Here is a 13503-nt window from a genome sequence, read left to right as displayed (position 1 = left end):
ACATAACTAGTAAGCATTTGGGCCGCGGTTTGAATCCAGGAGCCAAAGTCCATGCTGTACTGAGCACCTCAGATAAGCAAAAAGTGAAAGGAGAAAAGACAGTGTCAAGTGAAGTTCATGAGCCAGGAAAGCCCCTGAGGCTTCACAATTCATAATTTAACAAAATCCTGTGCCAACATTTTCTATTTGAATCGACACCGTGGACCAGTGCTCTTTAAGAAAAATAAAATAACTGCTCAAACCAGGTAAAGTGCATTAAAGGTGTGAAGGTTATTCCACAACAGATGTGATACGATTCTTTCTCCACACAGCTGCCAGGCTCGTCTCAGTACGCCGATGTCCACCACTAAGCAGTGTCAGGAACTCCCATCTTTACTCTTTGATTTTATTTTGATTTGCTTAGAACCCAGACAAGGTCCCAGGGATGGGGCCCCTCACAAACACACCACTAGAATTAAGATCCAAAATACAAAATCATTCACGTAGAGCTTAAGCGTGGGTTTAAATTCTCATGATTTTCAAGAACAAATTTTCAAAAAATATCTTCTAGTGAAATCTGTCAGTCACTTCCCCTATGATTCCTCCCTTATTCCTATGCTTATAAAGATCTTTACACACACTAAAAATACAGTTTTTTATGGTTTCATTTGTAAATCAGCTTTCTTCTCTCGCTTTACGAATTACTTGGTGTATGTTGTAATTTTTGTTTCTGATCATCACTTCCTTTCTCTGGACCAATTTCAGAAAATTTATTTCTCTCCTCCATTAACTGTTAATGCCACCTATATCATATACTGAATTTTCATTAATGCCTACTATTTTTAGACTGCATTTTATGGAGCATGCTTCCCCCATTGAACGACTCTCCTAAAGTAAACACAGATCAGAGTGAAGATCCTACTTCATGTCCCTCCTAGTGTTTGTGATTTGAAAATCAGGAGGCTCCCAGGCCCAGAGTTCCCTGAACAGCCTGTTCTATCTTCGATGGCTATGAGCAAATTTAATCCATCCCACTTTCTTCTTCTAATAACTGCATACCCAGCTACAGAAAAAAGTAATTAATAGTGTGGAAAAAAGCCAGCCACGAACAGAGCAAACATTCACTGAGAGAAGGAAGCAATAATGTTCTTAATTACCCTGAATAGAAAAAAAATCCATGAAGATACATGTTGTATAAGTCCATACGTGTAACATTTGAAACCACAAAATGGTAGAAAGGCTGAGCACATGCAAAGCCGTCAGAGGCGGGAACTGGGTTGGGGCTCCGGGAGAGTGCTTTAGTTCTACCAGAGCCACAGGGGCTCCTGGTGCGGGTGCCAAGGTCCGATCTGGACTGCAGTGGTGGAAACGCAAAACTGCACGCGATGAAACTGCGCTGGACCAAACACACCTAAGACTAGGGAGCTCCGAATAGGATGGAGGATTGTTTTGTTGTCAAATGGCTCACTGTGGTATTGTACTGCAGTTTTAAAAATTGTGAACACAAAATGGAACTGGATAAAGCCTAAGAAATCCCTGGATTGTATTGTACTACTGCATGTGAAGCTAAACCATCTTAATAACACTAACAGCCAGAAGAGCAAGGGCCTCTCCCAGTTTAAATTCTGCTAAGCCACTGATCAGAACCCTGCATTGAAATAGCAGCATTCCTGGAATCTGTCAGAAGCACCTTCCTTCAGAACCTTCTTCAAGAATGGACATGTCCGAGCCGGCGCCCCGGCTCACTAGGCTAATCCTCTGCCTGCGGCGCTGGAACCCTGTGTTCTAGTCCCAGTTGGGGCGCCGGGTTCTAGTCCTGGTTGCTCCTCTTCCAGTCCAGCTCTCTGCTGTGGCCCGGGAAGGCAGTGGAGGATGGCCCAAGTGCTTGGGCCCTGAACCCGCATGGGAAACCAGGAGGAAGCAGCACCTGGCTTCTGCTTCGGATCAGTGCAGCGCGCCAGTTGTAGAAGCCATTTGGGGGGTGAACCAATGGAAGGAAGACCTTTCACTCTCTCTCTCACTGTCTAACACTGCCTGTAAAAAAAAAAAAAAAAAAGAAGAAGAAGAAGAAGAAGAATGGACATGTCCTGTATCTGGACAGCCCAAAACAGTGGCCACAGTGGCACACGAACATTGCCCATCTAGAATGTGGCTATTGCAACGACATTTTTCATTGCATGAATGCCGCTCACTGAAGCTGACATTGAAACGGACACGTGTGCCTAGTGGCCACCAATGCGATGACACAGAAATTAAATTGACCTTCAAGTCACTTATCCCTTTGTTGGAAGCAGGGAGGACAATGCATTTCCCACCGCTGAGCCATTTATAAATCCCCCGAGGATGTATCCATTTCTTCATTTTGAATGGGGATATAAAGGTGCACTCGCACACACTGAGTGTATAAAACAGGGCTGCGAGGCCCCCTCACACCTGTGCACCGCAGGATCCAGCCAGGTAAGGCGATGGCGCTCCAGGCACGCGCAGACAGCACACTGCACGCTGCTTCCCTAAACGCGTCCCACTGCAAGAGGAAAACCTGGCCAAGGACTCTCAGGAGCTTAGCTTCCATGCGCTCAGGGAGGGACCCGACAGAAGCTGATCCCCTGTAATTTTCCTCCGGGTTTATTGAGTAACCCTACTCTCAAACATTCCCTTTCCCCCTGCAGGTTTCGCAAGGTCCACCGAGGTCACTAGGTGCAGTAATAAGAAATCAAGCCTTACCGAGGCGGGGCCGGCGCCAGCGCCGGCGCACTCGCGAAGCTGCACCGCATTCAAGACTCCGGGCACGCATCCAGCGGGCTCCAGACCGGCGTAGACTCCCGGACACCCCGCGCAGCGCAGGCTCCGCGCCAGGATCGTTCTCCACGCAGTGGTCCAGCGGTGACAGCCCAGCGATGCCGAGTGACCGCCGCGTGGCGCTGGTGACCGGCGCCAACAAGGGCATCGGCTTCGCCATCACGCGAGACCTGTGCCGGCTCTTCTCGGGAGACGTGGTGCTCACGGCGCGGGACGAGGCGAGGGGCCGGGTGGCGGTGCAGCAGCTGCAGGCCGAGGGCCTGAGCCCGCGCTTCCACCAGCTGGACATCACGGACCTGCAGAGCATCCGCGTCCTGCGCGACTTCCTGCGCAAGGAGTATGGGGGCCTGGACGTGCTGGTCAACAACGCGGGCATCGCCTTCAAAAGTGAGGGCGGGGGCGCGAGGGGTGGGACCGCCCAGAACCTCCAGCCAGAGTGGGCCACGCCTGTCAGGGCAGCCTGGGGTGGGCCCTGCACCTTTCGGGGAGGCGGAATGGGATGGGGGAGGCACAGAGTCCAGCCACAGAGACCTTTGTGTGTCCTTGTCTCCAAGGTTTTCTTCACAGTTTCTAGGGGTTTGGCATCAGGGTGTGGGGTAGATTTTAAGCTGCTCCTGAAATAAATAAATTGGAACTGGTTAAATCCAGAGCCCAGGCCAGCAGGCTTCGCCCAGCCTCTCCCAGTGCTGCCGTCTTACAGAGAGAGGCCGTGGTCAAACCAGGGATAGACGCTGGCGCGATGCTGTGACTGCACCCAGACACAACTCAGAAGTCACCCATGTCCCACGCGGTTCTAAATGGAGTGGTCCCCTGTGCTTGCTGTTAATTGACCGTGTTCTCTCTGCCCTAAAAGTGGAGGATACCACACCCTTTCATATTCAAGCGGAAGTGACTATGAAGACAAACTTTGATAGCACCCGAGATGTCTGCACGGAGCTGCTGCCTCTCATGAGGCCCAGAGGTGAGTCTCCTGGGGACCCCACGCTGTGCCCTCAGGAGGGAGCTGGCCCTGCTGCCCGGGCTCTCAGCTCCATCCCTGCTGCCTGTCCTGCTCCAGCTGCACCAGCCTGCTGCCGCCCCTGCCAGGGGCTGTCCTGGGTCAGGACATCGTCCCCGCTCCTGCACTGCCCCTGCGGTCTCTGCCCTTGGCACACCTGGCGCCTTCTGACCCTGTAGTCTTTGCTCACAAATTTCCTGGGAGACTTTATTTCTCCCATGCCCACTCATGTTGGAGGCCCTAAGGTGGACCCCTGTGCCCTCTCAGGCTAACAGAGGCTTCCTACAGCCATCCATCATCCCCCTAAACTCTGTCACCTGCCTAGGATACTCCTGGAGTTCGTCCTTCCTCTCCTCCTCCTGATGCCCCTCCCCAGCTAACACATTTCCAGAGAACAGTCATCATCCTCCTGCGTCACCCTGGCCACCCACCAGGTCCTGGAGGTCACCCTGCACAGAGACCTCACAGTCACTACAGGTCCCAAGGTTGTACCGCTCACTCTCTCCCCGCCCATTGCTCCCAGCTGCAGAGCTGGCCTTCCCGTGGGCTTCTGCACAGCTGCAACCCCCCTAAGAGACGTCTCTTCTTGGGTCCTTTCCTTTCTTGGCTTCCTACACAGGCTCTGATGGCCACCCCTCTCAGAAGTCCTCCAGGAGCAAAGTGCAGATCTCACCACGGTTCACAGGGATTCCATAATCTGACCCTGCCTAACTCCATGCTCATATTCCCTGCTATTCAGTGCACTCATTGTTCTTGATGTGCGCACGATCCTATTTCTTTGTTGTGAAGTGCTGCAACACTAATCCCAAGTAATGAGACAGGAGGTGAACCGCTGCTCAGCACATCACACCAAGAAAGAATGGCAGCCACTACTCAAAGGGTGGAAATGAGTGGTTTACAGTGAGGACGTGCACGTATAGTTTACTCTCAACTCCTATCTTGTTTTCCTGTCCTGTCCTCTTGAAAGGTTCTACTTCATCCAAGACTCTGGTTCTCTTTCCAATTCACCTGCTTCCTCTACTGATTGAATTCTTGAAGGTACAAATAGTTTCTTACGCACCGACTGCACCATCCATGCCTGCTGCTCTTAGAATGCACACTGGCCTTTGTTTCTCAAGAAGAAGTTTTCTGGTCTCAAATCCCAGCGCCTTTGGGCTCCAGCCGTCCTGTGCAAGCCTCTCCTGATAGTGATTTCTGGTGCATTTTAGGCAGAGTGGTGAACGTGTCCAGCCTGATGTGTCTCAGAGCCCTTAAATCCTGCAGCCCGGAGCTGCAGCAGAAGTTTCGCAGTGAGACCATCACAGAGGAGGAGCTGGTGGGGCTCATGAAGAAGTTTGTGGAAGACACGAAGAAGGGGGTGCACAAGAAAGAAGGCTGGCCTGACACTGCCTATGGAGTGACCAAGATCGGAGTCACTGTGCTGTCCAGAATCCAGGCCAGGCACCTGAGTGAGCAGAGGGGAGGGGACAAGATCCTCCTGAATGCCTGCTGCCCAGGGTGGGTGAGAACCGACATGGGGGGACCCAGCGCCACCAAGAGCCCAGAAGAAGGAGCAGAGACCCCCGTGTACTTGGCCCTTTTGCCTCCAGATGCTGAGGGCCCTCATGGACAGTTTGTCATGGACAAAAAAGTTGAACAGTGGTGAGCTCACCCCCAGCTCCACCTGCGGATCCTGCTTCCTAGCCTGTCCTGATTTAACATGAAGAATATCTCACAGTCAACAGATTTTCCAACCAGGAGGGAAAAGAAAGGCATCATCTCTATCAACTAACCTCTGCTAATGTACCTGAGTTGGCTATTCCTGAGTTGACTACTAATTCTGTGAAATGTTTTCCAATGTCCATGTGATACAGGAAGAGCAAAATTATAATTGTTGAAAAGATCCTTTCCAATTTCCTATGTGATACAGGAGAGTAAAATTGTAATTGCTGAAAAGAAACAATAGAAATTAATACTTGAATAAATGGTTCTTTCAAAGAACATGTGCAGATTGTTTATATGTTGAAACAGGTCTTTCCCAAAGTAAAACCTTCAAAACATTGGGTCAGTAGAAGGATGGTAGAACTCAGGAGTCAGCTAACACAGAGAGAGTCCAGTAGTCAATGTCCTGGGATCTGTAGGTCACACACTTCATCCCAGTTACTCAGATGGGCCATTAGCTATTGCCAAAACAGACACAACATGGAAACTGAAGCACAGCAGGGTGATATCATCTGGCTTCAGTTTTACCATCTCTAGAACACAGACAATACCATGAAGGGAAAGGCAGATGGTCTGCTTCTTTTTTTTTTAATTTATTTATTTATTTGAAAGAGTTACACAGAGAGAAGCGGCAGAAAGAGAGAGAGGTCTTCCACCTGCTGGTTCATTCCCCAATTGGCGGGAACGGCCAGAGCTGCGCCAATCTGAAGCCAGGAGCCAGGAGCGTCCTCTCGGTCTCCCATGCAGATGCAGGGGCCCAAGGACTTGGGCCATCTTCTACTCCTTTCCCAGGCCATCGGCAGGGAGCTGGATCAGAATTCGAGCAGCAAGGTCTCGAACCAGTGCCCATATGGGATGCGAGCACTGCAGGTTTAACCCAATGTCTTGGTTTCTTAAGCCTAAATCATTGTGAAAAACAGCCATGTCAGATGTCACTCATGTGACATGAGAGGGCATCTGTATGAAACACTCAGCCCTAAACTACTTAGAGATCAAGGAATTATTACTAAGTCTCCTGGATTTAAATGTGTTGTGTAGGGATGACATTCCTGAGGTCTGACCCATTGCCTTGTCACAGCAGAGTACACAGAGATGAACATGTAAGTCAAGTTTGGAATTCTCACAGTTGCCAGGCCTCGGTCAGTTATGCATCTTTATTATACTATTCTTTTACATTTTTGTTTATTTAAAACTTACAAGGGGCTGGCACCGTGGCGCACTAGGTTGATCCTCCACCTGCGGCGCCAGCATCACATGTGAGCACCAATTCTAGACCTAGCTGCTCCTTTTCCAGTCCAGGTCTCTGCTGTGGCCTGGGAAAGTAGTGGAGGATGGCCCAAGTGCTTGCGCCCCTACACCCACATGGGAGACCAGGAAGAAGCACCTGGCTCCTAGCTTCAGATCGACACAGCTCCAGCTGTTGCAGCCATTTGGGGAGTGAACCAGCAGATGGAAGACCTTTCTCTCTGTCTCTTCCTCTCACTGTCTGTACTCTACCTCTCAAATAAATAAATAAAATCTTTTTTTTTTTCCGACAGGCAGAGTGGACAGTGAGAGAGAGAGAGAGACAGAGAGAAAGGTCTTCCTTTTGCTGTTGGTTCACCCTCCAATGGCCACCGAGGCCAGCACGCTGCGGCCTGCGCATTGCGCTGATTCGAAGCCAGGAGCCAGGTGCTTCCTCCTGGTCTCCCATGGGGTGCAGGGCCCAAGGACTTGGGCCATCCTCCACTGTACTCCTGGGGCACAGCAGAGAGCTGGACTGGAAGAAGGGCAACCGGGACAGAATCCAGTGCCCCGGCCGGGACTAGAACCCTGTGTGCCGGCGCCGCAAGGTGGAGGATTAGCCTATTGAGCCACGGCGCTGGCCAATAAATAAAATCCTTAATAAACAACTTACAAAACATGAGGGGAAATCCTAGTTCTCCCACCTTAGTGCATGATCTTGACTTAATGTGATTACTCCCTCTGGTACATTGGAAATATATTCTGGTCATGTTTTGCTGCTTCTTGAGATGGGTGCAGATTCTTCTTTGTCAAAGCAGCAGTTCCTGTACTAGCTAAAAGACCATTTTATGTTCCTTCCTTGCGGAATTTCAACCCATCTTTCCTCTCACAGAAAAATTCAAAAATCACTGCAGTTGCAACTGAGTAACTGCAAAACTTTGCTGATTAAAGACTTTATAACTTTTACCTTCCTTAATCTTGAAGACACATCAATAGGGCAAAGGATATTTTGCAATTAAAGCTGCCAATGTACTCTAAGGCTCTAGCATAAAGGATTTCCTTATGGCCTTAATGAACAAGACAACAGCTCCTTCGTGGGTTCATCGACTCCCCATTTATGAGTTTATAGCTGGGCAGATTATGTGTCTTTGAATATCTCCTGCAATCTCAGACTATGCCCTGTTCCCAAAAGTTATCACTTAAGCTTGTCAGGGGACAATGCAGTGTTCTCAATCGTATCCTTCCAAGTACATGACAGCCTTTCCTTGGCATCTCCCTAGTCACTGCCCATATGATCTGAAACTTGGAGAAGTCTGAAAGAGACATCGTGCGAAGGCAGCTTCCAAACCTGAAGAAAAGAACAGTTCTCACCGACCACCACATTACGGCCAAATTACAAAGGAGGCCTGCTTGGCATCGCCTCACCCAGTGGGGAGAACACCAAGGTTCCATAGAATGGAAGCCAGCTGAACTGCAGAACTCCAACTGGGATTCCTGGGAATCCCCCAGGAGCAGACACTGTAGGAAGGAAACAGGTACCCTACCTCCTTCAGATCAACATGAAGTGGACAGCTGCCACCCTAGACAGTGCTTTAGATCTCAAATGCCTGAACAGCTGAATACCATACGTGTCATACATTGCTTCCTTATTTGCCTGGCTATTATTTATTTCCTTTCTCCCTGGATAGCAAATAAATGCTTGTTGTCTTCCCTCTATGTCATCAGTTTGGGCCCCTCTCCTGACCACTGTCTGTACCCCAGTCACTCCAAGACCAAAACATAATTTAATCAACTGTTGGAGTGACTCCTACATTCCTTCAAGCATCACACAGTTTCCTACAGTACCAACTCCTTGTACCGAGTCAGGTGGTCTTCAAATCATAGGACTTAACTTCTGCATGATTTTACAGATGGCAGATAAGACTTCCTATCAAGTCATTCAAAGAATGGGACTTTTTCTCTCTCCATTAACATGAAATGTAAGTAGCTTCCAAAGCAAAGAGCACTTCAATCGAACTTTCTAGGAGAGCTTGGGAAGCAACAGGATGGCGTGGGACTGTTGAGCAGGTGGAGGACTAGTCTCTTGAACAGATGCCCTGAGGAAGATTTCTGCTTAAGCTCAAGCTCAGAGTCCCGTCCCTGGTCCCAAAAGAGGCTCAAAAGCCCTACATGCAGTTTTTTAAAGATGTATTTATATCTTTGAAAGGCAGAGTTACAGAGAGAGAGAGAGAGAGAGAGAGATCTTTCATCTGCTGATTCACTCTCCAAATGCCTTCAATAGCCATGACTGAGCCAAGCTGAAGCCAGGAGCCAGGAGCTTCTTCCAGGTCTCCCACGTGGGTGCAGGGGCCCAAGTGTTTGGACCATCCTCCACTGCTTTTTCCCAGGAGCATTAGCAGGGATTGGAAATGCAGCAGCCAGGACTCCAACTGGCACCCATAAGGGATGCTGGCACTGCAGGCTGGGGGCTTTAACCCCCTGAGCCACAGCCCTGACCCCATCCCTATATGCTTTGATTCTGAAGCTGACAGATTCAGAGTACAATTAAGGCCAGAAGTCTCCCATGTCTAAGAAATTCACAGGGTTGGACAGAGACTGGCTGAGAACAGAATCATTCTCTTAACTTCTCAGTTCATAAATGTACCATCTTAGAGAAGGAATGTTGCACTCCCATCCCTACAGTCTCTTCTTTTTTTTTTTTTTTTCTTACTTGATATGTGTCTTTTTTGGTCACCACTCTTATTCAGTATAGTTCTGAAAGTTTTAGCCAGAATCTACAGTCTTTGTATGATCTTTGATCTTTTTTTAAAAAGATTTATTTACTTATTTGAAAGCCAGAGTTACAGAGAGAAAGAGAGGTGAGGCAGAGAGACGGGGGGGGGGGGGTCTTCCATCTGCTGGTTCACTCCCCAGTTAGCCGCAACAGCCAAGTTGAGCTGATCCGAAGCATGGAGCCAGGAGCTTATTCCAGGTCTCCCACGTGGGTGCAGGGGCCCAAGCACTTGGGCCATCTTTGACTGCTTTCCCAGGCCATAGCAGAGAGCTGGATCAGAAGTGGAGCATCTGGGACTTGAACCAGTGCCCATATGGGATGCTGGCACTGCAGGCGGCGGCTTTACCTGCTATGCCACACTCCTGGCTCCAGATCTTTGATCTTCAAGACATATGCAAAACAAAGACTTCAGAAAATTTAGCAATCTTGTTGATACCCCCACACTTGGTTCTGCAGGCTCTTACCATTGTGTTTGGGACTGTTTCCTTGGTATATATTGTACATACTTGATTCCTTGCATAAATGTAGACTACAAACTCAATGTCATCGTCGCCAGGCTCAAATGCATGGTTTAAAGATTAACGTGACCTTTAACTAGTTCTACAATACTGCTGTGTTTTCTCAGATGACTTTTTGACCAAAACATGAATGTGTAATATTTATTGAAAATAGTGACCCCCATCTTAGCCAAGGTACTTAACCCAGTAGTGTGAGTCAAAGATGTTGTCTAATAGGCATGGTTGAAGTGTGATTGGGAACTTAGGACTGAGAAAAATAAGAAAATATGGGTATAGCTTGCCATCCAGATAAACTAAGTGAAAAGTAAAAATGTGAAATACAGAGACAGAATGTTCAACACAAATAGCTAAGGCAACTGTTAGCTGGGTGGACTCGGTATTTTAGACAGATCAGCTCACAGATCAACTGTTCAAGTAGAAACCATCTCAGCAACTCTCCTACATGACTAACACTGACCAACCCAAGAGCAGATATTAATTGCTAACTTCTGCCTACTAACCATCCAAACATAAGTCTCAATAGCTTAAGGCCCCAAGGTCATCCTTGGATAGAATTTATTCAACTAGGGTCATCCTTGGCATGGTAAGTCTCTAATAAACCTGTTTCTTTTTTTTGTAATCAGATTTTTCTTGTGTTATTACAGAAGGTCTTCCATAGCCCATTTTGTAATATTCAGGAAGCACTAAATCAGGCATTTTATGAGCTTCAACTTGATTTCTTTCTTTCATATAGTTTACAGCCAATGATTCTGAGAAGGTGAACACAAGAATGAGAAAGTCATTTGCTCCAAAGTCTCTGCTTCTCTCAATCTCCAGAAAGATACTTCAATGTAATGCAAAGTCTAGAAGCAAACCACAGTGTGCCAGTGCTGGAGAGGGTGGTTGAAGGGAGCACCCACAGAGGAGATGCACCAGAGTCAACAAGGTCCTTGGCGGGAGGACAAGGCCCTATGGTTGTATGGGACCTGAACTGTAGATGGCTACTTCGTTTGTACTGCTGGCTCTGGTCCCATACTCAAGATCAGCATCCCTCAAGGTCTGTTGCCCTGTATGCACAAGCACTTCATGTTAGATTCCACTGGAGGGGTCAGTGCTGTGGCGCAGCAGGTTAATGCCCTGGCCTAAAGCGCCAGCATCCCATATGCACACCGGTTCGAGACCTGGCTGCATCACTTCCAATCCAGCTCTCTGCTATGGCCCGAGAAAACAACAGAAGATGGCCCAAGTCCTTGGGTCCCTGCATCCGCGTGGGAGACCCAGAAAAAACTCTAGACTCTGAGCAACAAGAGAAACAAAATTCATGAATACATAGAATTTTGAAAACATGACTGAATGACAAATTGATCATTAAACAAGTGAAAAAGAAAATAAAAAATGTATACAATCAAATGGAATTGAAAATGCAACATGTTAAAATCAGTGCATACAATAAAGCAGTATTCAGATTGAATTTTATAGCATTAAGTGCGTAGATTTTAAAAATAGAAAGATTCCAGATTTTAAAAAAAATTTCTTTTGACAGGCAGAGTTAGACAGTGAGAGAGAGACAGAGAGAAAGGTCTTCCTTTTCTGTTGGTTCACTCCCCTAATGGCTGCTATGGCCGGCTCTGCGCCGATCCAAAGCCAGGAACCAGGTGCTTCCTCCTGGGCTCCCATGCAGGTGCAGGGCCCAAGCACTTGGGCCATCCTCCACTGCCTTCCTGGGCCACAGCAGAGAGCTGGACTGGAAGAGGAGCAACCGGGACAGAATCCGGCACCCCAACCAGGACTAGAACCCGGGGTGCTGGCGCCACAGGTGGAGAATTAGCCAAGTGAGCTGCGGCGCCAGCCAGATTTTAAAAAATTTAACAGTGTATGTCAGGGACTTAGAAAAGCAACAACAAGCTAAACTCAAAATAAACAGGAAGCAAGAATTAATAAGGATCCAAGTAGCATGAAACAAAAATATAACAACAACAAAAAAATCAAAAGAACAAAAATCAGATTTTCTGAAAAATTAAACAAAACAAACAAGAAGCCAAACCTGCCAACATCTTGATCTTGGACATCCTATCTTCTAGAACTGTAAGAAATATATTTCTATTGTTTATAAATTATCCAATCTCAGTTATTTTTTTTATACCAGCACAAAAAGTCTAAGACACATACAGATGAGAACTCATGATAAACCAACCAGGCATATATTACAGCAATTGAAATGACTCAATAGAAACATTAAGCTAAGATTCTGTAGTGGATTCAGCTACATCCTCCAAAACCTCACACCCCCTTTCAACTCAGTTGTGACTTTATGGAAAGAGGGTCCATGCAGGTGTAACTGGTTCACGTGAGGTCCTGCTGGGCTAGGGAGGGCCCTACCTCCAATGACGAGTGTCCTTACAGGTAGGGAAGCAGACACACAGATGCTCCACAAAGAGGCCACGTGCAGACACAGGCACAGCTGGAAACCATTTTTGACATTATTCCCCGGCTTCCTCAAGAGCAGTGTTTTACATTAAGTCTTTTTGACAAAAAGTCAGTTTTGAGATTTTCTCGTTGAACTGTAGAACCTCAAAAGATGTAACTCTCATTTTGAAGAGATGTAAACTAATCAGGTTTATTTGGAATATTGGGTCGCATTTGTAGTGTTGTCAAATAACAGAGTGAGGCTGAATCTTCTTTAACTTTTATTGGTACTGATGTGGTATTGACGCGAATGTTCTGAATGATGTAACATTTATGTCTGATCATACTGGTGTGATGAATCTGTCATGGTTTTTATCCCAAAACTCATTATACACTGATAATAACTGCGTTTCCTAATCAATTCTCGAGCTGTTTTCAAAATTTCAATCCAGCTTCCTGCTAATGCACCTGGGAAAGAAGCTGGTGACAGCCCAAGTATCTGACCTGTGCCACTCACATGCAACTCCTGGACGGAGTTCTTGTCTCCTGGCTTTGGCCTTTCCCGATTCTGATCGTTGTGGCCATTTGGGGCATGAGCCAGCATCTCTCCAACTCTCCCTCTGACAATCTGCCTTTCAAAAAAAATAAATGAAACTTTAAATTGTTTTTTAAGATTTATTTTATTTATTTGAAACAGTTAGAGAGAGAAAGGTCTTCCATCCGCTGGTTCACTCCCCCAAATGACTGCAATGGCCAGAGCTGCACTGATCCAAAGCCAGGAGTCAGGAGCTGCTTCTGGGTCTCCCACATGGGTGCAGGGGCCCAAGCACTTGGGCCATCTTCCACTGCTTTCCCAGGCCATAGCAGAGAGCTGGATCAGAAGTGGAGTAGCGGGGACTCGAACCAGTGCCCACATGGGATGACGGCACTGCAGGCCAGGGCTTTTTTTTTTTTTTTTTTTGAAAGCTTTTATTTAATAAATATAAATTTCTTAGGTACAGCTTTTGGATTATAGCAATTCTTCCCCCAATACCTGCCCTCCCACCCTCACTCCCATCCCACCTCCTAGTCCCTCTCCCATCCCATTCTTCATTAAGATTCATTTTTAATTATCTTTATATACAGAA

At 47.3% G+C, this 13503-nt stretch overlaps 1 protein-coding gene across 1 annotated transcript; it reads left to right on the top strand.

The window, feature by feature from the left end:
- Positions 1 to 2785: 2785 nt before the first annotated feature.
- Positions 2786 to 5755, top strand: LOC138849460 (carbonyl reductase [NADPH] 1-like). Its single transcript, XM_070073108.2, has 3 exons — positions 2786 to 3165; positions 3632 to 3739; positions 4984 to 5755. The coding sequence occupies exons 1-3, from the start codon at positions 2877 to 2879 to the stop codon at positions 5418 to 5420; spliced, it is 834 nt and encodes a 277-aa protein (XP_069929209.2). The 5' UTR covers positions 2786 to 2876; the 3' UTR covers positions 5421 to 5755.
- The last annotated feature ends 7748 nt before the right edge of the window (positions 5756 to 13503 follow it).

The sequence above is a fragment of the Oryctolagus cuniculus genome, chromosome 4 (assembly GCF_051225735.1).
Source record: "Oryctolagus cuniculus isolate XC-2025 breed Fujian yellow rabbit chromosome 4, ASM5122573v1, whole genome shotgun sequence".
In the NCBI taxonomy this organism is placed as follows: Eukaryota; Metazoa; Chordata; class Mammalia; order Lagomorpha; family Leporidae; genus Oryctolagus; species Oryctolagus cuniculus.
Note: the sequence above shows the minus strand (reverse complement) of the source record. Positions and strands in the feature narration are given on the sequence as shown.